Source organism: Lepidochelys kempii, chromosome 2 (genome assembly GCF_965140285.1).
Source record: "Lepidochelys kempii isolate rLepKem1 chromosome 2, rLepKem1.hap1, whole genome shotgun sequence".
Taxonomy (NCBI): domain Eukaryota; kingdom Metazoa; phylum Chordata; order Testudines; family Cheloniidae; genus Lepidochelys; species Lepidochelys kempii.
Genome location: NC_136381.1, coordinates 155,308,654 through 155,332,219, shown reverse-complemented (window position 1 = coordinate 155,332,219; position 23,566 = coordinate 155,308,654). Strand labels below are relative to the sequence as shown.

General features: G+C 41.1%; 1 protein-coding gene across 1 annotated transcript in view; it reads left to right on the top strand.

Annotated features, from left to right (window-relative positions):
- The window catches only part of LOC140907180 (uncharacterized), a 67,001-nt gene continuing 43,435 nt past the window's right edge, over positions 1-23,566 (top strand). The window contains exons 1-5 of the mRNA XM_073332520.1: positions 1-117; positions 1,210-1,287; positions 2,769-2,868; positions 5,245-5,313; positions 22,898-22,922. Coding sequence (XP_073188621.1) covers positions 2,791-2,868; positions 5,245-5,313; positions 22,898-22,922 — 172 coding nt within the window. The 5' untranslated portion in view covers positions 1-117; positions 1,210-1,287; positions 2,769-2,790. The remainder of the gene's footprint in view (positions 118-1,209; positions 1,288-2,768; positions 2,869-5,244; positions 5,314-22,897; positions 22,923-23,566) is intronic.

The following is a 23,566-nucleotide window of genomic DNA, read 5'->3' as shown; positions in this document are numbered from 1 at the left end:
GCGGGCCCCGCCGTTAGGGGCGGAAGTGACGTTTCGAGTTGGGGTCCCGGATGTAGTTGCGCATTCCCTGAGGCACTGTCGCTGGTGTCTTCCTCGGGAGCGTCCCGGCGACGGCCGGTGAGTGGAGCGGGCAGAGAGCGAGAGTGGGTCTGGGGCGCCCTAGTCTCATCTGCCTGGGCTGGGAGGGAGTTCAGCCGGGCTTGGGGGCAGGGCACGGGCGAGGGGCTGGGAGATAAGGTATGGGGGAGAAGGGCTTGGGGGGCAGGGCCCGGGCGAGGGGCTGGGAGATAAGGTATGGGGGAGAAGGGCTTGGGGGCAGGGCCCGGGCGAGGGGCTGGGAGATAAGGTATGGGGGAGAAGGGCTTGGGGGCAGGGCACGGGGCTGGGAGATAAGGTATGGGGGAGAAGGGCTTGGGGGCAGGGCCCGGGGAAGGGGCTGGGAGATAAGGTATGGGGGAGAAGGGCTTGGGGGGCAGGGCCCGGGCGAGGGGCTGGGAGATAAGGTATGGGGGAGAAGGGCTTGGGGGCAGGGCACGGGGCTGGGAGATAAGGTATGGGGGAGAAGGGCTTGGGGGCAGGGCACGGGGCTGGGAGATAAGGTATGGGGGAGAAGGGCTTGGGGGCAGGGCCCGGGGAAGGGGCTGGGAGATAAGGTATGGGGGAGAAGGGCTTGGGGGCAGGGCACGGGGCTGGGAGATAAGGTATGGGGGAGAAGGGCTTGGGGGGCAGGGCCCAGGGAAGGGGCTGGGAGATAAGGTATGGGGGAGAAGGGCTTGGGGGGCAGGGCCCGGGCGAGGGGCTGGGAGATAAGGTATGGGGGAGAAGGGCTTGGGGGCAGGGCCCGGGCGAGGGGCTGGGAGATAAGGTATGGGGGAGAAGGGCTTGGGGGCAGGGCCCGGGGAAGGGGCTGGGAGATAAGGTATGGGGGAGAAGGGCTTGGGGGGCAGGGCCCGGGCGAGGGGCTGGGAGATAAGGTATGGGGGAGAAGGGCTTGGGGGGCAGGGCCCGGGGAAGGGGCTGGGAGATAAGGTATGGGGGAGAAGGGCTTGGGGGGCAGGGCACGGGCGAGGGGCTGGGAGATAAGGTATGGGGGAGAAGGGCTTGGGGGCAGGGCACGGGCGAGGGGCAGGGAGATAAGGTATGGGGGAGCAGGTATGGGGCGTAGGGCACGGGAGGGACTGTAGCTTATAGTGGCTCTTGTCTCTGCAGCACCCACGTTCCTCTGCCACCCTCTCATCTTTTCTGGCCTGAGGCTCTGAGTTCTACTCTCCTTCTCTCCCCCAGCTGGTGACTATGGCCTTTTTATATTACTGTATAACTCAGGGGTTGGAAAGGAGGACACTCTCCACTCCCCAGCACTTTGTTCTCTGTGCTGGTACTCTGGGCCTGCTTAACGCCTCCTGAGAACCATGGTAATAGTGGTGCCCCATGCACCTGCTGTAGTGTAGCTACTCACTCTCCACTGTCACAGTCCTGTGGGGGGATGCCTGTGATCTCTGCCACCACTCAAATGTGCTGGACTGATATCTTGGTCCCAGCCTTGCCATGGTGGTGGAAGGTAACTGTCACCATCTCCAGCTAACTAGTTTTTCCTTGCCTTGGGGCAGGGAGGTGTCCCCTGGCAGATTGGTTAGCTTTGGTTTCAGTGAATGAATGATAATTCTTGTTTTCTGTTAACCATCAAACAGTGAAAATGTTTCAAATCTAGTCATTCAGTGTACTTCTGAATTGACTTTGTTAATGTTTCTTCATTGAGAAGACAGGATTTATTAAGCCTGATTAATTATGGCTAAATTTATTAATGCTGAGTAATAGTGGTATTTACAAATCATTACCTCACTTCTAATATAGAGGAAAGTGTAAAAGGATTGGAGTTGAAAAGAAACAGGGGAAGTTATAACTTTCTGTTTATAATTTGTTTTTCTGCCTTGGGCTTGAAAGCTATTAGGAATTGCCAGTTATGCAGGTGATCACCTTAACTGTAACGCATACCTGATACTTTTACTGATGTCAATAAAACAGAATAAAATGCAGATAATTTGGCACACAGTTGTGTGAAAACAGGTTGAATGTGAGATATAGAAAAACATGGGCACCACAGATATTTACATGGAACTGAAATAAATTTTCAGCTAGTATAGCAATAGGTAATGTACTTTTTCTAGTGAGCAAACTTAGAATTTTATCATATTGACATTAACACTTGAATGGTACATATTAGATCATCAATTTAAACCTGTTTTTTATTAGGTTAGCTTGCACGTGTGATGAGTGTCCAGACACAAAGTGGCACCAGTTTTAACTAAATAGGTTTAACTGTCACACCTTTAACTAAAAAATTGGTGTATCTTCTGTGTTCGGAAAAGCCCCGATATAACTGAAGCAAGCGTGGTGATAGAGCAGTTAAGCATTTTAAAGAAAATGAATTCAATTAATTGTGTTCCTTGTTTCGACATGTAAAAGTTTGTAAACCATAAAACTACAGATAACTAAAAAGAAGCGTATGTGTCTAAGATAGAGTAGGATCAAATTGCTTTCAGTAGCTTACTGAACTTTAACTAAATATTCATCCTTGTTTTTGTGGTAAAAATATTTCATAGTTAAGACCACCGTAGAAAATGCTTTTGCTTTGTGTTAGAGGTTCTATTCAGATGTTTTCTACAGTTAAAGTTTCTAATAATTTACATATAGGTATTCTTCCACTACTAGTTTTAAGCTGAAAAATAAATGTGTAAATAAGATGTGAATTCATTGTGTTTTTTTTAAAGTGCTCTGATCCATTTTTACAAGATGAGCACCACCAATGTGGATGATGCTAAACCAGAGGATGTTAAACAAGAATCTGAGAAAAAGATATTTTATTGTGAGGTGAGTGGATTTCTTGGTGGTTTTTTAAAGTATGGATTATATAACATAGTTTTGTGTGATATAGTGAGTACATTTTACTCCTGAATGTAGGTCTGTTATATGGTGCAGTATTATCATCTTCACTTGCTAGCCCCTAGGGGTCAAAGTGCAGGAACCAGGTAACTTTTCACTAATGTGGATGATGCTGGTAGCCTGCAAGAGAGTCAGAAAGCAAACATAAAATTAGATTTGTGACAACAGGAGTAATTAAGTGTTGATCCCTGCCCCAGCTGTGTTGAAAAAAACAGAGTGTTAAGCACTTCTAGTAAGGCCCCATATTTAATTTCTTAAAGTGAGTGGGTATGATCTTAATAACCTGGTCCTGCTGTGTACCATGAACCTGTTTCTTCAGGTGCTGAACTGAAGTAGCTTGTGATCAGTGTTAGCACAATTCATTTCCTCCTAATTAGAAAATAGGTCTAGGATGGCTTCTCCACTTTCTGGATTAAGGCATCTACTTTGTAATATGCGATCCTTTTTTATACTTGTACCCAAGTTGCTTCAGGAGAAATTGGAGATAATTGGAGTCTTTCAAGGATAAGTATGATTCTGATTAAAAAAGATCCACAGTTGACTTGACTGCAAGATTTCCTCAGCAATGAACGCTTGAATCCTAGAGAGTGCCTGAAGTCGTCTTGTGTCCTTCAAACTTTCTCCTTAATCAGATAAGAATCCAACCTAGAAAGGCTTCAGCCTCAACTGACCCAGAATAGAGTCCTGGTTGTGTATTATTTGTGTAGTGTTAGTGTCCATGTTGACCATACAGCAGTGGTCACCAGCCGGTCAATTGCGATCTCTGGTGGTGAAGCAGGGCTGCCACTAAGGTAGGCTCCCTGCCTGTCCTAGGCTCACGCTGCTCCTGGAAGAAGCCAGTGCAGCCCCTGGGGTTCAGGGACAGGGTTCTCCCTCGGCACACTGCCCCTCTCTGGAAGCACTGCCCCCACAGCACCCATTGGCTGGGAATGGGGAGCTGTGGCCAATGGGTGCTGCGGGGGCAGTGCTTGCAGAGAGGGGCAGCGCACGGAGCCATGTGCCCCCCGTTCCCCCTAGCGGCGCACTGGCCCCTTCCGGGAGCGGCATGGGACCAGGGTAGGCAGGGAGCCTGCCTTAGCCTTGCTGCGCTGCCGACCGGGAGCTGCCCAAGGTAAGTTCCACCGGGCGGGAGGCTGCACCCCAGCCCTGAGCCCCATCCTGGAGCCAGCTCCCCGAACCTCAGCCCTGAGCCCCGTTTCAGAGCTTACACCCCGAACTCCCTCCTGCACTCCAACCCCCCTGTCCCAGGGCCAGCCCAGAGGCCCCCCCAACCCCAACCCCCTACTCCAGCCTAGTGAAAGTGAGTGGGGGGGGAGAGTGAGTGTGGGGAGGGGCCTTGGGGAAAGGGTGGCATAGATCCTGGGTTGCCCTTAAATTCAAAAAGTGATCTTGGGCGTAAAAAGGTTGGAGACCACTGCTCTATAGAGTCCTGTGCTGCATTTTAACAACCTCAAAGTGTCAGGCTAAATCCAATAAATTGATTTTGCTGAATTATGTGAAGTTTTTACACGTTTTCTACCGCTCTGATGGAGTTCCTTGGGTGAGGCATCACCTCCGACAAAATGAGGCAGAGTATCTGCATCAGGAGGAAGAGATCCAGCATATATGTATCCAGTTCTGATTTCTAGAAGCAAGAAACCAAGGCCTCAACTGCCCACATTTTTCTGCTTGTTTGAGCTGCTGTTCTTTAAAACAGCAGGAAATAATAGGTTTGATGTCTTCCTTCAGTCATTGTTTTGTGTTAACAGTAAACAATTTTTGTGCTGACCTTGTACTGATGATACTGTGAGATCTTATGATAATTATTGTGTTGGTGTTACAGTCCTTCTTGTTTCCAGCTCCTTCTCCATGACTTTGCATGATGTGATCATCTATTTCAGCACAGACCACCCACCAATACTCTGCAGAACAGTGTGGAAACTACTGAGTTAAAAGGATACTGTCAAAAATCGGGGGGGATTCCAGAAACTAGTTCATTGACAGAAGTCTCTTTTTTTTTTTTTTTTTATAAATCTTCTTAAACAGTTTACACAGATCTGGTGCTATTTTTAATATCTTCACTTTCCAGATGTCTAAGTAGGCTTAATGTGATTAGTTATGTACTACTCTTTGTCACTCACTGGTGTCTTACTTTAAATTTCTCACACAAGCCTTCCTCAAAGAAGCCTTCACCAGTTTCTTAAAATAGTAAAATATAATGAAAGGTTTTCATCCATAACTGCAGGCCCATTTGCTGTGTTTGCACAACAGTATTTTTATATTAAAGTTGGCTGTAGCGTAACTGAATGTAATTAATTTCTTTAGGTTTGTAAAGTTCCATGTATGAGTTCTATAAGTCTTCAGTCACACTTCCGTGGAGCAAAACATAAAAAGGTAATCTAATGTGATTTTAATGTCTTGTGTATAAACTTCACACTTCTAAATGTTCTGTAAACTTATTGTGAGTAATTGTTTTTAAAAAAAGTTTTGAATGCTTGTGTAATTTGCAATTCAATTTTTCTGAAAACGAAATCCCCAGAAAATTGTCCAATGCTGGTATTTTGAGCCTTTTCAAACATTGTTGAAATTGTTAAATGTACACAATGAACATTATTTTTTTGAAAGGCAGCTATATTTACAATTTAACTTTTAAGTGAAGTTAATATGCGCGTATTGTGAATTGTGTGTATTTAAGGTTGCTTGACCTGCAAAGTCTTTTTTCTCTGCAATTTAAAAAGAAAATCTGGCTCAACTTCCCAGGTTCCATGCACCTGAGCTTAAATTTGGAGAAAAACTCCAGTGTGATTATAAATTAGAAATAACTAACTCTAGTTACAAAGGAACATTATTTGCATTTTTATGTAACGGTTTAAATATAATAATCATAAATAAAACCAATAATAGGAAAGTTGCTGTTATAATTTGATATAAGTAGGTAACTTCCTACTAGAAAGTACTGTAAATCAGAAAGGTTTCAAAGTTGTTAGCCAGGTTCTGCAGTTCTCATACTCTTGGTTAACTGAACAGTTGTCAGTCTTTTCTCGGATAGTCTAAGATTACAGAACTTTATAATAATAGAACTTCAGTGGCTAATGTTTTTTCTTCTGTTACTTCTGTCTGGTGTCATCAGACTGCATTCTTGCTTGGCAATAAGAGCTGCCTTAGTGAGGGATGCCATCTTAATGGCACTTTTAGTGACCTTCTTTCCCTCCTGTACTACTAGAAATCAAACATGGTCTCTAGCTGTCAAACTCACCTGGTCTCTGGCTGTCTCAGAAGTGTGAACTTCAAGTTTGTTCTTAAAGTTGGGTTTTCCTCAGACCAGGAAAAAAACCCTTTCATTTTAAAAAGACTTTAATATCCAGTTGGGAGACTTTCTTTATATCCTTTCTCAAAGAATGGACTTTTTATTTATTTATTACAGCTTCACAAATCAGTTGTCTAACTTAAGTGCTGTCCCTCACCTCCTTTACTTGCTTTTAATTGTATTGAGTCTGTTGCTTATTAGTAATATAATGCAAAATTTTTGAAAACAAAAAGAATTGCGATTGCTCTACAGGCAGTCTCTTAAATTTGCTGATACAGTGTTACCACCATTTTCACTTCTTAAAAAAATCATTATGAAAGAATAACACTGAGGAAAAAGATTAAAATACTGAAATAATTAATTAGGCTTTCAACTTCCCAGCAGTTACTAATTTATTAGAAACATCCCATTGCCTGACTAATACTTAACATGCAATTTAAAACTGACTAGTAATGAAGGGACAAGTCTTTGCTAGAGTAACTGATTGTGGACGGTATAAGGTGTTACACACAGAATCTAGGGCACCCCACCTTTACCATACTGGGGGCTCCAGGCATAACCCTATAAATTTAGGAACCCCATCCTTTCCTGTCCTGGGCTCAGGACATAAGGCATTCACTCTTACCTGTCCTGGGCACAGGGCGTAACCTTCTGCTGATTTGCGGGACCTTTTCCCAGTGAAACAGCGTTACACAGTAATATTCTTAACCTATATTTATTAACAGTTGATCAACAGAATACAGACACTAAGCATAAAGTGCTCTCCACTCCCAATAAGGGGGACAAACTTTTCCTGGTGGCCAGTCAGGATCAGGTTTTCCGGGGCTCCAGCTTCTGTATGGTATGGTCGGCGGGGTGTGATGGTTTTGGCCACTCTCATCTTGGGCTGTGTTTTGGAGTTAGGTTCCAAAGAACTTCCTTTTGGACCCCAGTTTATATAGTTAAAACTTGGGTCCTACTTAGCTATACTTTAACCAATCATTTTAAACTAAAATACTACAAAGCAATCCAAGCACATTACGAAACAATTCTTTAACCAATCCTAGCCCATTACCCCCTACGTACAAGAGTCAATTGAAATGTTGCGAAACCAGTTTACACAGCAGACAGAACTAATTAAAAACCAGACAGGAGCATACAGGTGAACAATAGCAAAACAATAGAGAAGTATGGATTTTACAATCACAACTGTTGATAAGTGGTTTCTTGCCAGACAGAAAGTTATCAAAGTTTTCTTTAAACATCTTAACATCTGTTTCTTTATCTGGTGATAGTGGGTACGATCAGGACAGGAACACCTTCTTAACAGCCCGATATTACACTGTTCTGATGCAATTGATGGAACCTGAGGATGTGGCTCTCTGCAACTTAGGTCGTAGCTGCTGTTTTTACTCTTGCTGCTGCTTTTGCTGCAGAAAAAGACCTCAGACCCAGAAACTCAGTCCTCAGTACTTTTTAGGCCGCTATTGTGTGAATATGCACATGCTTAACTTCAAGCATGTGAGTAAAGTTAAGCAAATGTCTGTTTGCAGAATTGGGGCTTTAGTGTTCCATTTTAGCTATTCTAAATACAAACCTTGTTTGACCTACCTTCTAGTATGTGTGTCATAATGGATGGTGGAGAAGTGGCGTCAGTGCACTCCTTTTGTGCTACCTGAAAATGACATTTAGTTCTGGGGTGATATGAAATCCATTTCAGAAATCCAATGAAGAGAGAGTATCCAGCTGATAATGGATCTGGGGTATCAAAATGAAGAAAAAATACCCCCACTCTTGCCTCTGGTTTGTTGTGGAATATGGAAGAGCCAGATTAAGTTTGCTTGAGATGTGAGAGCCACTGGTTGCCTACTTGATGCTAACTTCATGATACTTTACTCATGTATCATTTTTTCCTCATACCCTACTTGCTTCTAATGTGAGACCTCTTTCTTCCCTTTCTCCCCCACCAGAAATTATTAGTTTGCTTGCTTGCTTTCTAACAACACCCAGCTTTTTCCTTTCTTACCTCCAAAACGTGTCTTCCTTTGAAAACCCTTTTCTCTTTCCCCTTGACAGGTGGGCAACAACAGCAGATTCTGACTGCTCTGGGAGAGATCGCAATTTTCTCTTTTTACCCTCCCGCAGTGTTGGGGATAGTGAGCTAACTTGTGGCAGTGGATTCTCTGTGATGGGACCAACAATATCCTAGAATCATAGGACTGGAAGGGACCTTGAGAGGTCATCTAGTCCAGTCCCTTGCACTCATGGCAGGAGTAAATATTATCTAGACCATTCCTGACAGGTGTTTTTCTAACCCGCTCTTAAAAATCTCCAATGGTGGAGATTCCACAACCTCCCTGGGCAATTTATTCCAGTGTTTAACTACCCTGACAGGAAATTATTCCTAATGTCCCACCTAAACCTCCCTTGCTGCCATTTTAACCCATTGCTTCTTGCCCTATTCTCAGAGATTAACAAGAATAATTAACCCCTCTCCTTGTAACAACCTTGGTCTTTTATGTATTTGAGAAGTGTTATCGTGTCCCACCTCAATCTTCTCTTCTCTTTTCAAGACTAAACAAACACAATGTTTTCAATCTTCCCTCATAGATCCCATTTTCTAGACCTTTAATAATTTGTGTTGCTTTTCTCTGGACTTCCTCCAATTTGTCCACATCTTTCCTCAAATGTGCCCAGAACTGGACACGATACTTCGGTTGAGGCCTAATCAGCGTGGAGTAGAGCAGAAGAATTACTTCTCGTGTCTTGCTTACAATGCGCCTGCTAATCCCATAATGATGTTTGCTTTTTTTTGCAACAGTGTTTAACTGTTGACTCATATTTAGTTTGTGATCCACTATGCCACCCAGATCCCTTCCCACAATACTCCTTCCTAGCCAGTCATTTCCCATTTTGTATGTGTGCAGTTGATCCTTCCTAAGTGGAGCACTTGGAATTTGTCCTTATTGAATTTCATCTTATTTACTTCAGACCATTTCTGAAGTTTGTCTAGATCATTTTGAATTTTACTCCTATTCTCCAAAGCACTTGCAACCCTTCTCAGCTTGGTATCCTCTGCAAACTTTGAGTGTACTCTCTATTCCATTATCGAAATCATTGATGAAGATATTGAACAGAACCGGATCTATCACTGATTCCTGCGGGGCCCCACTTGAAATGCCCTTCCAGCTTGACTGTGAATTACTGATAACTACTCTCTGAGAATGGTTTTCCAACCCGTTATGCACCCATATTCTACTAGCTCCATCTAGGTTGTATTTCCCTAGTTTGTTTATGAGAAGGTCATACTAGACCGCATAAACAACCTTACTAAAGTCAAGATATACCACATCCCCACTTTCACCCCATCCGCAAGGCTTGTTACCCTATCAAAGAAGGCTATTAGGTTGGTTGACACAATTTGTTCTTGACAAATACATGGTGACTGTTACTTATGATCCTTTTATCTTCTAGGTGTCTGCAAATTGATTGCTTAATTATTTGCTCCATTATCTTTCTGGGTACTGAAGTTAAACTGACTGGTCTGTAATTCCCTGGGCTGTCCTTATTTCCTTTTTTATAGATTGGTGCTATATTTGCCCCTTTCCAGTCCTCTGGAATCTCTCCCATTTTCCATGAGTTTTTGAAGAGAATCGCTAATGGCTCAGATATCTCTCTTCATTCAGCTCCTTGAGTATTCTAGAATGTATTTCATCAGGCCCTGATGACTTGAAGACATTTAACTTGTCTAATTTTTAACTTGTTCTTTCCCTATTTTAGCCTCTGATCCTGCCTCATTTTAACTGGCATTCACTGTTAGGTGTCTAATTGCTACTAAGCTTTTTGGGGAAAACTAAAACAAAAAAATCATTTGGCACTTCTGCTATTATCACATTCTCTGTTATTGTCCATCCCGTCCCCCCCATTGAGTGACAGGCCGACCTTGTCCTTGGTCTTCCTCTTGCTTCTAGTGTGTTTGTAGAATATTTTCTTGTTACCCTTTGTTTCGAGCTAGTTTAATCTCGTTTTGTGTCTTGGCCTTTCTCTACATACTTGTGCTATTTGTTTCTTTTCATACTTTGAAATTTGGCCTAGTTTCCACTTTTGTAGGATTCTTTTTTTGAGCTTCAGATAATTGAAGATCTCCTAGTTATGCCAGTATGGTCTCTTGTCATACTTCCTGTCTTTCCTGTGCAGTGGGATAGTTTGCTCTTGGGCCCTTAATGTCTCTTTGAAAAACTGTCAACTCTCTTCTGATATAAACTATTCAGAATGGAGATTTGGAATAAAAGTGCTTTCTCTGTTAAATATAATGCCATTAGCATGCTGCGGCAGTCTAGGATGGGTGTTATAGGAAAAGGAATCTAGCTGTTTTCAATAGAGTATCTGTCGTAACCTGTACAGTTGCAAGTTATTTTTCTTCTAATAAATCTTGCCATCCAAGGATAGAATTAATACGGAAACTTCTGATATATTGTTTAGTTCTAGTGTGTGTAATTGGTGTTTATCAATTTAGTAACATTGCTCAGAAGGCCTGACCAAGTCACAGGAGGGTTCTTACCCTGAGCTGATGACCAGTCATAATCACTTTTATTTCTCTTTGTGAATGAACTAATTGAGAAATTCTATGAAAGGTGCTTTGTAAAATGTTTTGTTTTTAATATACTGTCAAAATGGAACTGGAAGTGCTTCAGTTCAGTTACTGGCTTTTGATTTCTGAGAATCAGAATTCTAAGGCTGGACAGGGTTTTGTTAGCAAAACCGTTATTCAGTGCTCAGCTGGCAGACTGAAAGTGAAGACCATGACATATAAAATACACAAAGGAAAACTGAAGAGTTACAATTTCTCCAGGAGACATCCCAAATGCTTACCATCAGTTGTCAGTTCTAGATACCAGAAGAAGAGTACCAAGTCTCTACCCGAATTCCTTTGGACCCTCATGAAACAGTACATGGAAGCATCTATTAAGGGGAAAAAAATAAGATAGCAGTGAAAAAAACAAACAAACAAACCTAAAAGCAAGAAAGAAAATGCTCCCAATCTAGATTCATGCTAAAGCTATGAATAGTGCATAAACAGTGGCTTTCATTGTAGCTTTTATAAATAATTAATATTAATACAATAAAATTGTTATATGCATCAGCCACTTATTCTTGATGGAGAGGACACACTTAAATGTGTCACCAAGTTTTCTTGCCCAGTTGCTGAGGCAGAAGTCTAATTTTCAAGTGGGCAACACCGTGACAGGTATTTGGTGCAGTTGTTCATGCCTGATAATAGCTAGGTTCTGGGTTAAAGTAAGTAAACACTCCATCATATGGTAAGATGTCCTGTTAGCCATAGTTGGTTTCCACTACAGTTCCTGACTTAGCGTTTGTACGTTAGCATTTTCTTGAAAGTTCAAGTCTCGGCAACAAAACCTACTGCTAAAACATCCTGAATAGTGGAAGAAACATAGGGTAAGTGAATTTTGGAGTCAGTTTGGAATGAGACTTGTATTACTTCAGCTGTGGAGGACAGAGAACCTCTGTTGGACTTAGGCCTGGTCTACACCAAGAAGTTAGGTTGACACAGCTATGTCATTCAGGGGTGTGAAAAATTCATAGCCCTGAATGATGATGTAAGCCAATCTAATTCCCAGCATAGACAGCACCAGGTCAATGGAAGAGGTGGATTACTTATGCCAATGGGAGAACCCTTTCAGTTGGCATAGGTAGTGTCTACACTGAAGTGCTACTGCAACTGTGCTGCTGTAGAGTTTCAAGTGTAGACAAGCCCTTAGTGATGATTGCTCATGACCAAGTGAGAAGGTGCAAGAAAACTCAGAACTGAGCCTGCTTAGGGAAGCTGATCAGGCTTCTCAAGTTTTTTCTTCTGGAAATAGAGAGGTCCTGGAAATAATCCTTGTCAAACTCAGTAATTTATTCTGCAGTAGAATTTCTAGCTTCATCTCTCAGTGAAAATCCAGACATTTTTTTTTCTGGATTGTATAGATTGCATAGATAGCTGAAGAAATACATTTTAACTTATGGTTCATACCAAGTGATGCATTGGATCTTAACCAATCCTCTCAAAATGTAGGATGTTCTTCCACCACTAACCCAGTGCACAAGATTGATGGAGAAAACCTTTGAGCACTCTGATGAAACGTCTGTGGGTGCGCTCTTTATAGGTGATTTGCATCTTAATAGCTAACAACAGAACTGCAAAATTTATTCTTTAAGGCTAGGGATAAAAGTCTATGTAGTCTAAGGAACTCATGTAAAGTGCAAACTAATGTTTTTTTTTGTGTGTGTGTGTGTGATATGGCCCTAGGCTACTATTCATGCTCCTGAAGGTTTGGCAAAGTAGTTATAGCCCACCAGATTATATAGTTGAATCCATAGTTCAGTTTTTCCATGGTTCAGATTTATCTGAAAAAGTATAAGGTGCTAGCCTTTTCTTAAACCTCTTTAAAGATCCTAGATTATTTTGTCCTCACCCACAACTATTTCACATTTGGGGTCTATATATACCGTCAAGTCAGCAGCACTGCTATGGGTACCCGCATGGCCCCACAGTATACCAACATTTTTATGGCTGACTTAGAACAACACTTCCTTAGCTCTCGTCCCCTAATGTCCCTACTCTGCTTGCTCTACATTGATGACATCTTCATCATCTGGACTTATGGAAAAGAAGCCCTTGAGGAATTCCACCATGATTTCAACAATTTCGATCCCACCATCAACCTCAGCCTAGACGAATCCACACAAGCGGTCCATTTCCTGGACACTACTGTGCTAATAAGCGATGGCCACATAAACACCACCCTATACCGGAAATCTACTGACCGCTATTCTTACCTACATGCCTCCAGCTTCCATCCAGGACACACCACACGATCTGTTGTCTTCAGCCAAGCTCTATGATACAACCGCATTTGCTCCAACCCCTCAGACAGAGACAAACACCTACAAGATCTCTATCAAGCATTCTTACAACTACAATACCCACCTGCTGAATTGAAAAAACAGACTGACGGAGCCAGAAGAGTACCCAGAAGTCACCTACTACAGGACAGGCCCAACAAAGAAAATAACATAACGCCACTAGCCATCACCTTCAGCCCCCAACTAAAACCTCTCCAGCGCATCAGCAAAGATCTACAACCTATCCTGAAAAATGATCCCGCAATCTCACAGATCTTGGGAGACAGACCAGTCCTCACGTACAGACAGCCCCCCAACCTGAAGCAAATACTCTCCAGCAACCACACAACAAAAACACTAATCCAGGAACCTATCCTTGCAACAAAGCCTGATGCCAGCTCTGTCCACATATTTATTCAAGTGACACCATCATAGGGCCAAATCACATCACTCACGCTATTTGAAGCTCGTTCACCTGCACATCTACCAATGTGATATATGCCATCATGTGCCAGCAATGCCCCTCTGCCATGTACATTGGCCAAACTGGACAGTCTCTACGCAGAAGAATAAATGGACACAAATCTGACATCAGGAATAACATTCAAAAACCGGTAGGAGAACACTTGCAACCTCTCTGGCCACTCAGTAACAGACTTAAAGGTGGCAATTTTGCAACAGAAAAGCTTCAAAAACAGACTCCAGTGAGAAACTGCTGAGCTTGAATTAATGTGCAAACTAGATACCATTAACTTGGGTTTGAATAGAGATTGGGAGTGGCTGGGTCATTACACATATTGAATCTATTTCCCCATATTAAGTATCCTCACACCTTCTTGTCAACTGTCTAAATGGGCCATCTTGATTATCACTACAAAGGTGGGTTGTTTCTTTTTTCTCTTCCTGTTGATAATAGTTCATCTTAATTAATTAGCCTCTTACTCCACCTTTTCATGTTCTCTGTATGTGTGTGTATATCTTCTTACTATATGTTCCATTCTATGCATCCGATGAAGTGGGCTGTAGCCCACGAAAGCTTGTGCTTAAATAAATTTGTTAGTCTCTAAGGTGCCACAAATACTCCTGTTTTGTTTTTTGTTTTTTTGTTTTTTAAGATTATTTTGATTACATTTCTCTGAACTTTCTTGAATGTATCAGTAGTGAAGCATTCTAAACTGAGTACAGTATTCTGGGTGTGGTTGCATCAAAACTATGTAGAGGACAGTTGTTTCACTGCTATGTGACACCTCTGCCTTTTTAGCATAAAACTTGTGTCTAATTTGCTGTCAACTGCTCAGTTCTTCTTCAGAATTGCTGCCAGATTTCTCTCCCATTGAATATCTGTTCCCAGTTACACCCCACCCAACTCTGAACACTAATTTGCATTTTCTCCAAATTAATCTTTTTTTTCTGTTCGTTTCTACTCTAAATAGCTGTTTCCTTTGTACGCCATTGGTGATTATACCTGCAGATTTTATTATGGAGTTAACTGTTTCCAGTAATAAAGATGTAAAATAGGACCATATCTAACTTAGGTTTCTATGGGTACTTCCTCATCCTCTCCTTCCCCACCCTGAACTTAGTACTCTTTTATTTATGTGAGTGTCCCTATCCATGCCAATTTTAATAAATTTTGAAAGTGGAGTGTTGATTCTGTGTCAAGTGTCTTACTAAAATCCAAATATATATATGTACCTTATCTTTCATCCACTAACTTTATAATTTTATTAAAAAATCCGAGGCATGCTGTTTGTTACTCAGTTGTTTTTTGCTCAGTTTTTGGGTTTTCCCCCTTTTTTTTTTTTCTTTAGGTTTGGAAATTGACTTATGACATGGTACCACTTTATAGTTCCTTTTTGTCCTCATTCCAGTTCCAAACTGTCGCTGCATTTGGCAGCCTGAAAAGCCAAGAATTGCATGGAGGCCAAACTACTTTTTTAGCCCCTTTAGTTGATTGCTCCAGGTCAGAGCTGAGGCACGCTATTGGCAGCAACATCTGGAAGCTTGCATTACTGTTGCTCTTGCTGCATTTAGTTTTCCAGTCACCAGAGCATCTTTCATGAGCACTGAATTCACCCATGTCTAAAAAGCAGTGGGAGCTCAGTGATGATCTTTTTTTTTTTTTTAATTGCAGAAGGAGAATTGCCATATTAGCAGCTTCATAGTTAAGATTATGTTCTGAAATCTACTTAAAGCCGGGAATAAATAAATCTCTATTTTTTTTTCTACTGTGTGGATTGCTTTTGTTACAACAGGGCTCTGTACTATATTGTTTAGTCACTGGTCTGTTGCAAGTGGACCAAGTCACTGGATTCCACATGCTTCTAAGCCAAATGTGTCCAGGTAGAGTCTAGTCATTGTTTCTAGCTCTGGGACAAGAGGGCATACTCCCAGGCTCAAACCTCTTGCCTGACACCCTTCTTTGGGATGTGCGATGTCATTGCCCAGCCACGCTATATTTCAGAACCAGTGTCTGAGACTTCCCAAACCTGTCAGTTGCTTTTACCTGCTTCACCTGAGTTCTGCCTTGGCTGTGGGCAGCCTGGGCTTCTAGTTTAACCCTTTTGGGGATGGCATGGCAGGAAAGCAAGGAACCACAGGCTTAGCAAAGGAATTTCTTAACCATAGAGATTTTAAATCTGAACGCATTCAAGAGGTTTTTTGTTTTTTTTTAAACAGAGATCTTTGAAAAGAACCAAAAGTCATGAGACGCACCCTCCCCATCTCTGATCTCACCTCTCCTGCAAGTCTGAGGCTTGTCAGCATTTCAGTCTGGTCATAGTTCCCCACCTCCCATTCCTCTTGTGTGGTGATGATTGGACCCCCTCCGCAGAGCATAAACCTGTCCTTAAATAGGGGTCTGTTGTGAACTATGTACCAAACGTGAGAAGCTCCAGCCTACCCCCGAGTCCTCTCTCTTTCATGCCTGTCTCCCTGCCGGCCCCTGTGTAGAAAAGCCATTGTTTCATGTGGGTGGGCCAACAGCGCAGTTTAGAGACAAAGTTGGTGGCTCCTAATTGTAGTGTTGATGTCTGTTGATGTTAGTCTTTCAATGAGGTGTTAAACACCTTTTCAGGACCCTATTATTACTGCATTCAAACTGCCCTCTCATAGGGGCGGGCAGTTGTTTGAATGCAGTATAATAGGTTGTCTTCGAGATGTCTGGGCTTGTCTTCATTCCTAGTACAACCTAGAGTTCATAAGTTGATACAGATCTTTCCCACCCTCCCGTAGCCTTTTTATGTGAAATTTCAATGTTGGATTTTGTGTCCTTCGAATTTTGTTAGATTTTTCTTCGTAAATTTTTGTGCATCGATTTTAACTTCAGGAAAAAGTTTTGTAAGTGGGAAGAGAGACCACATGGAGAGACTGATGCAGTACATCAGCTTCTGTTCATTGTGGAAGAATGGTCTATGTTCGTTGATATCTTAGCTTCCGGGAGGAGTAAATTGAGAAGCTAAGACTGACAATCATGCATCACCATTTGAAATTTTTCAATGTAAAATGAAATATTAGGTGAAAAGGGACCCTGGCAATGGGCTCACATGACAGGGACAGCTAGTCTTGATACCTTTCATGAAGGGATTTTTTTTGTCTGTTCATACCTTAAATATGTTAAATGGATGACTTGCACCTAGCTGTGGGTAGGGTTCAGTCATGTGGAAAATTACACAATTGTGGCATAAGTGGTCTTTAAGAACTGAAATTTTTGGGTCTTAATCGGAAGGCCCAGATTTCCACTCTGAGGTAGGGGACGTCAGTCTAGCTTGGACATGCCTTGCACAATGTCACAGCAGCTCATTTGGGCATATTTGCATGGGTGTAGTTTTCAGTGGCCACATCGCTTTGGCTTCTTAGTTGCTTGCCAATGCTATCAAAGCTCCATTGGGCCCTTTCATTTTCTTAAGATCTGAAATTATCATATATCTTCTAGACATAAATTCTGCAGCAGTCTCCCCTACTTCTCCTTCCATCTCTTACACAGTTGGGCAGCTGTCATCAAAGAAGCAAGGTTTTTGAGGTGAGGCTTATTTCTGCTTCAGTGTATGGTTGATAGTGGTTAGTGGAGAGAACTCTGATAGCTCATGACCAGGCTAGTTTTGCATATTCTCTGACTTAAAATATAGAAACCAAGGTCAAAGCAAAGAAGAGTCAAACTGATAGTGCAACATCAGGAGAAGAGGATGAATGTTCTTGTGACTGAAGCACAGGATTTAGGAGACCTTGGATTCTATTTTCATTTCTGTGACAGTCTTCCTTTGTGACCCTGGGTCAAATCACTTAAGCTCTCTGTATCTTATTTTCACCATCTGGAAAATGTGTATTTACAAATGCACATGGTGATTGTGTTGTTTACTAGGGGAAGATCCCTGAACACAGACAGAACTTTCTCAAGAGCTGGACCAAGATTGTGAAACTTGCTGACAGAGGAGAGAATGACCACAGATTGGACTAAATACAGAACTCATTTCTTAGCCTTAGCTTTCCCACAATTATTTCATAGTTTAAAAAAATATTTTAAACTGTGTATGCCATTCCAGCAATTTACTCCTTTCTGTTGGGGATGGAAGAATGTTTTGTTTTGTTTTTTTAACTTCTGAAGTGTTCAGATACTATGGAAGTCAGTAGTAAAGCAAAAATTCTTTGATACATAGATTCATTGGTAACGGTTATACTAGAAATACATGTTGATAACTATCTTCTCCTGATTAAGGGAATTGTTAGTTAATAATGTAGTCATTCATGGGAGTTTAACCTGATCAATACGTGTCTTTTTTGCAAGTGATTGACAGGACTCTGCAGAAAATAGATGGGGTTGAATAGAAGGTCATTATTGTAGACTTGGACTGATCTAGGAAAAGCTCTTAGAGTGACTGAATCTCTCTCTCTCAAATTTGTCCAAATCTCAATGTCACTGTCAAAGTTGTTCCTTCCTTTCAGACACAATCTATTGTTCCAGTGTTGCCACTTCATGAGGACTCATATGTTTGTCATTCTGACACTCTGAGTGGATTACAAATGAGGGGGAAAGGGCTTCTCTGACCAAGCGATGCAGAAGGCTGCTTCTGCAATTTATTAGTGTTGGGACTCGTGCAAAGAGAGGCAGCTAAGTGCATTTAGAGACAACAATTCCTTGGGTTACTTTAGGCTGGATTGCCCAAAGTCCTGAGTTTTGGATCACTACAGCTTCAGCGTACTATTTGGAACCCTTCCGTAGCAAAGTGAGTCCCACCTCAAGATAGACTTTGAAACTGTGGAAAAGCAGAAGCAAAAACTCAGTTGTACTCCCCTCCTTCCTGTCACTTTGAACTTCAGTCTAGTTCTTAACACCTTCAGAGGCCCACCCTTTGAACGCTTAGTGATGATAAACTTTCTAGTGACCTTCTCAATCGCTGTTTGTTTATTTCCCCTTTGCTTGGTCAGATGGGTCATTCAGACTCTACCTCTTCCTGGAGGTTCAATCAAAAATAAGGTGGTTGTCATAACTCATTAGTTTCATAAACTGATGTCTCACATCTACATCTCAAATGGTTTCCCTGCCCTTGTTATGTGTCAGTCTCTCTGAAATAAATGAAGCTCTTCTCCACTGAAGTTGGGAGGAGTGCATTGCCCCTCTACCTGAAAGAACCTGTTTAACAGTATGTCTAGAGATTCACAAGCCTTTAAGGATTCTACAGACCATTGAGTGATGGAGTGCTTTAAGGAAGACTGCTGTCACGTAGTAGCTAGAGAGTCTCTTTTGGAGCATGGTTGCCTTCTGCTTCAAAAGGGAAATGCTTTCTCACCCTTTTTAGAGCTGTGTAAATCATCTGTGCTTTGCTGCAGTTTTCACATGGTACACTCACGTTAAAATAAATTCAGACTCTACTGCATGGAACTACTTCACTATTGTTTGGGAAGTTTACAACTTGGCACATTCAACTAAGCCTACACATTTATAAGTGAGTGAAGTTCTATGGATTTTAATTTTATTTTCTGGCTCTCTTCGCTGTTTGGAGCCTCTTATCGTCTGTCTAGACTGGCATATTGTGGAACTTGGAAAAAACAGATTAGCAGGTAAATTGCTCATTTTAGAAGCAGAGATGCGGTTGAATATAAACTCCAACAAAGTGTTCAACAAAACATCCTCCACCTTGCCTTTGTCCACACTATATAATAGTGATATATTCTATTTTTATTGAAGAAGTTTAGTTAATCGTGTTTTGAAGTTACTGTTAATATCGTGTTGGATGCAGTCAGTTCTTGGATTATTAAAACAAAATTAACTTTCTAGTATCTTGGTATGTACATATGTTTAAATATAGAAGTTTCCAAGTTCTAAAAAACTAAAAAGCTTAGTTTTTCACATGAATTGAAAATTATAAATAAATTAGGAAATACTTAGTTTCTTGTGAAAAGTACCTTTATTTTGTATCACATCCATGACCTGCAGTTTTGAACCAGTCTTGAACTCTGCTTGATTATCCATCTCTACATTATTACTTGTAACATTCTAAGTCAGGTACAGTGTTCAAATTACTTTATTTTTTTCAAAATTAAAAAAAAATGTCCAGTATAAAAACCTGCAAACAAAGGTGGTTCAGTAGAACCATATTTTAAGTTTACCCTTTAGACGGCACTGATCTAAGACAGGAGGTAAAAGATAAGAAAGATATCTTACTAATAGCCAGGGCTAAAAACAAGGCTTTCTGAGATTCCAAGCTTTCTAAAGTGACAAAGTAACTGTATCTAGCTTTAGTGGTTCATGAGATCAGGTTCGCCTGGCATATGGTGGTGTAAAAGTTGTGTGTGAGATTGGGATGGCCAAAAGCCAAGGGTGGTTGTGCAAGTTTTCCAGAATGAATAAATTAACAATCGTCCTACAGATACATACCATTGGTTTTCTTTCTGTTGTGTGGATTAATGAAAAAGCAATGACTAAACAGGTAAATTATAAACATGGGTTTAATGCAGCATGACACTTTCAGAAAGGAGATTTGATTATACCCGCCTTTATGCATGGTTATGTTTAAGTCTTATGCTTTCAAGAATAATTGAATCATTGTGATCTTGGCCATTATATTAACCTGGTTCAAAAATATACTGTGATTTATACCTGTTTACTAACACTTTCCTTTGTAACAAGCCTAGAAAACAGTGGGGTACTTGATGGCAGCATCTGACAGCTGAAGGAGAGGGGTCAGGACCTTGAGGGTGTCTTCTCCAGATAGAAAGGGGAGGCAGTGGTGGTCTTCACATGCAGTATGTATATGCTCAAAAGATGTAGTGCATCATGTCTGAGCAAGGACCAGTTCTCTTTTATTGCCTGTCTGCTTCTCTAGGGATGGAGTCCTAGAGTGTTGTCTGCCATTTCTTCACCTGCTCTAGGGGTAGTTGATGTTAGGTGTGCAACTGTGTGAGAGAAATGGTGTCCCCCTGCTCTGGGACCCCTCTCTGGAGTACAGATAAAGAGGCCACTCTCACTCCATCCCTAGAGGTGGTTTCCTCCTCTCTGTGTATATGTTACAAATTGCACATGTCGAGCTACCTTCATCCATCGAGGAGTCTCAGTGGGATTGTGGAATTCCTTTCTTCCATCTCCCCTCATTGACCCAGAGAATGGGGAGCCAAATGCAAATGTCTCCCCTCTTCCTAAAGAGAGAGAACCTCTGGGGTTCAAGACTCTGCTGCCACTATGAAACCAGAACTTCCTTGTCTCTATCAGGGCAGTTCTCACAGTGGTGGAAAAGATAGAGCAGGGGGGAGGAGGAGGAGGAAATCTTGTTGGTGAAGACCAGAATTATCAAACTTCAGAACATGTTTGCATATTTGATATTTGCAATCACAACTTCATTTCCTTTGGGATGGCCTTCCAAATGAAACCAAGGACACCTGGATAAACATATTAATCAGATGTTGTCAATGACACTGATAGTGATGAAACAGTTGGTAACTTAAATACCAGCGTTGTTAGACCTCAGTTTACTACCCTCATTGAAATGAACTTGGGGAAATTTACGCTTCTATTCTGGTGCTATTGTTGCATTTTATTCCAAGCAACACTGTATCCTCTTATGATCTGAAAGTTATCTGCACAACCAGAAGTGCTTAGAAATTTCTGTTAAAGAAAGCTTCACTTTCATGGAAAACCTCAGGGTTATTATGGAGGAGTTCTTAAATAACTGGAATGTGAAGAATTTCCATATATTGATTTCTGATATCTTGCTGTGAGGTCATTTAAAGTGTGCATATTTAGTAAGATTTAAATAAAGAGATACGATTTGTCTACTTATGTGCATGGAACAAAATGTTTTGTAAGTGAATTTGTAAACCGTAAAAACTAGCCTATGCACTGTGGTGGACAAAGTGCATGGGAGGTTTGAACCCTAAAAAGCAGCAGTTTTTGAGTTATGGCTTCTCAAAGTTAGATACTTTGTTAAAAATCAAACACTAACTTCTCAGAGCCCTATAACTCAAAAACAGCTGGAACAATTTATTTCCAGCTTCCTGTAAGAAATTTCACCTGTGGCCTGAGATTTTAGCATGAGAATTTTCAGTCCCAACGCAGCTTTTTAAAAGGGGTCAGAAATAGAATGGATCTCTCAACCTCAACTGTGGAGTCACTTCACTGATGTTAATGAAAACAATAATCAAAACGCAATCAAGGGCATAAGCTGACTGCCCAGAAATGACCCAGAAGAAATCCCCCCCCGTGTATAGCAGTATGCAATTGGGAACATGCATTTTCCACCTTCCTCTGAAACTTCAGGTACTAGCAACTCTCAGGCACAAGACACCAGACTAGAATGGTCTTATCTGTAATAATTCCTGTGTCTCTGTAGCTAGATGGGAGACTTATTCTTAAAGCCCAGATTCTAAGTTTTTAAAATGCTGTTGAGCTTAAGCTGCATTGTCTGCAGTGGTACTGCCTCTCTCTCGTTGTTTTCTTTTGTGGCAGTATTTTGGTTTCTTTACCAAATCCTCTAACTGTTTGTGTCAATTAGAAAATCTCTTATTGAATTGTTGAAATGACTTGCAGCATCTGCTCTGTGGCACTGAATATTTCAGATGTGCCATTCAAACTCTTCCTCTTTTTGGAATGCTCTCAACAAACAACTGCACCATTGACATATGTTGAATTGGTTCATTTCTCAAATTGGTGAGTTAGAATATCAATAGTAACTTGTTTCTTTGTGTGTTTATTACCTGGAAAGACCTAGGAACAAGTCAATATTTAGTCTTATCCATATCTTGAATTGGAAATTTCAATTCCTCTTCTTCCATCTACTCCCCAAAAACCACTTGTGATGGATTCAGTTGATGAAAACTGCTTTGCCTGTTCTTCATGTTGTTATCAGAGCTTTAGGAAATTTTGGCTAGCCAGAGGATTTTGCCAAATTAGCCCAAAATGTTGATTTTTGGAACTACAGCTCTTAAAATTTTAGGAGCTGCAAACATGCAAAAATCAAGGTTTTGTGTGGCATCCCTGAGATCAGTCTGTCAAGCCTTAATCATCTTTAAGAATTGATCCCTTTCCTTCAAGTAATACCAGGGTTGTCTTTACGTTAACCTTCTGGTATTAATTGTTATCAGCACTTCTTTGTCAGCACTTCCAGCTTTTGCAGAAAATCATAAAGGCTGTATACTTTTTACTATGTAAAAATGGAAAAGTTGGCCTTCATTGTAGTTCATCTGCAAAAGCTGCATTAAGAAAGTACATTTTTTCTTTTAAATGGTCTAACACATTAATGATTTTTTTCTTATTTTATTTTGGGATGACTTGCATCTTCATATTTAAAGAAAGAGAGAGCCATGAATGCTTATCGTAAGTATGACATTTTTCTTCTTCCCTTCAAGCTTCCATAGGTGCTATCAAATTGTAATTTTTAAATGATAAAATTGCTTGTTCAATATTTCAGCTAGCGTTAGCACTTGCTGCATTTTGTGGTGGTTTTGCATATTTTGCAAATCTGTTCAATACATTTTAGCATTACAACAGAAAAAATTCATGCTTAGTGAATCAGCTTGCATCTTTGATACCATGAAAGTAAGGACTACCAGATAATGACACTGATGAAAATGGGTATAGGAAACAGTTTTTTATTTTAATTTATGTTCATGCAGTAAAAACTGAAGTAGCCATATCTGTCTTCAGGTAAATTTATGCTACTTTTTTCAGTGATATGCTGTGAGCTTAAATGGGTTTTGGTATCCTAATAAAAGCCATATTTCAGTTCTGGGACAGTTTAATTCTTACCTGCCTTGAAACTGTAATTAAGCATTTCCATATGTAAATTTCACATAAGGACCTTTTCACACTTGGTGAGGAGGCATCTGGGTCAAAGGATATCTATAGTCTTAAATTGTTCAGAAATATCACAAGAGTATCTACTTAAACATTCAAAGGAAAATCAGACTTCTTTGTCACTGTGTGTACTACTCTTTAATAGAGTCTTGCGAACAACTCCT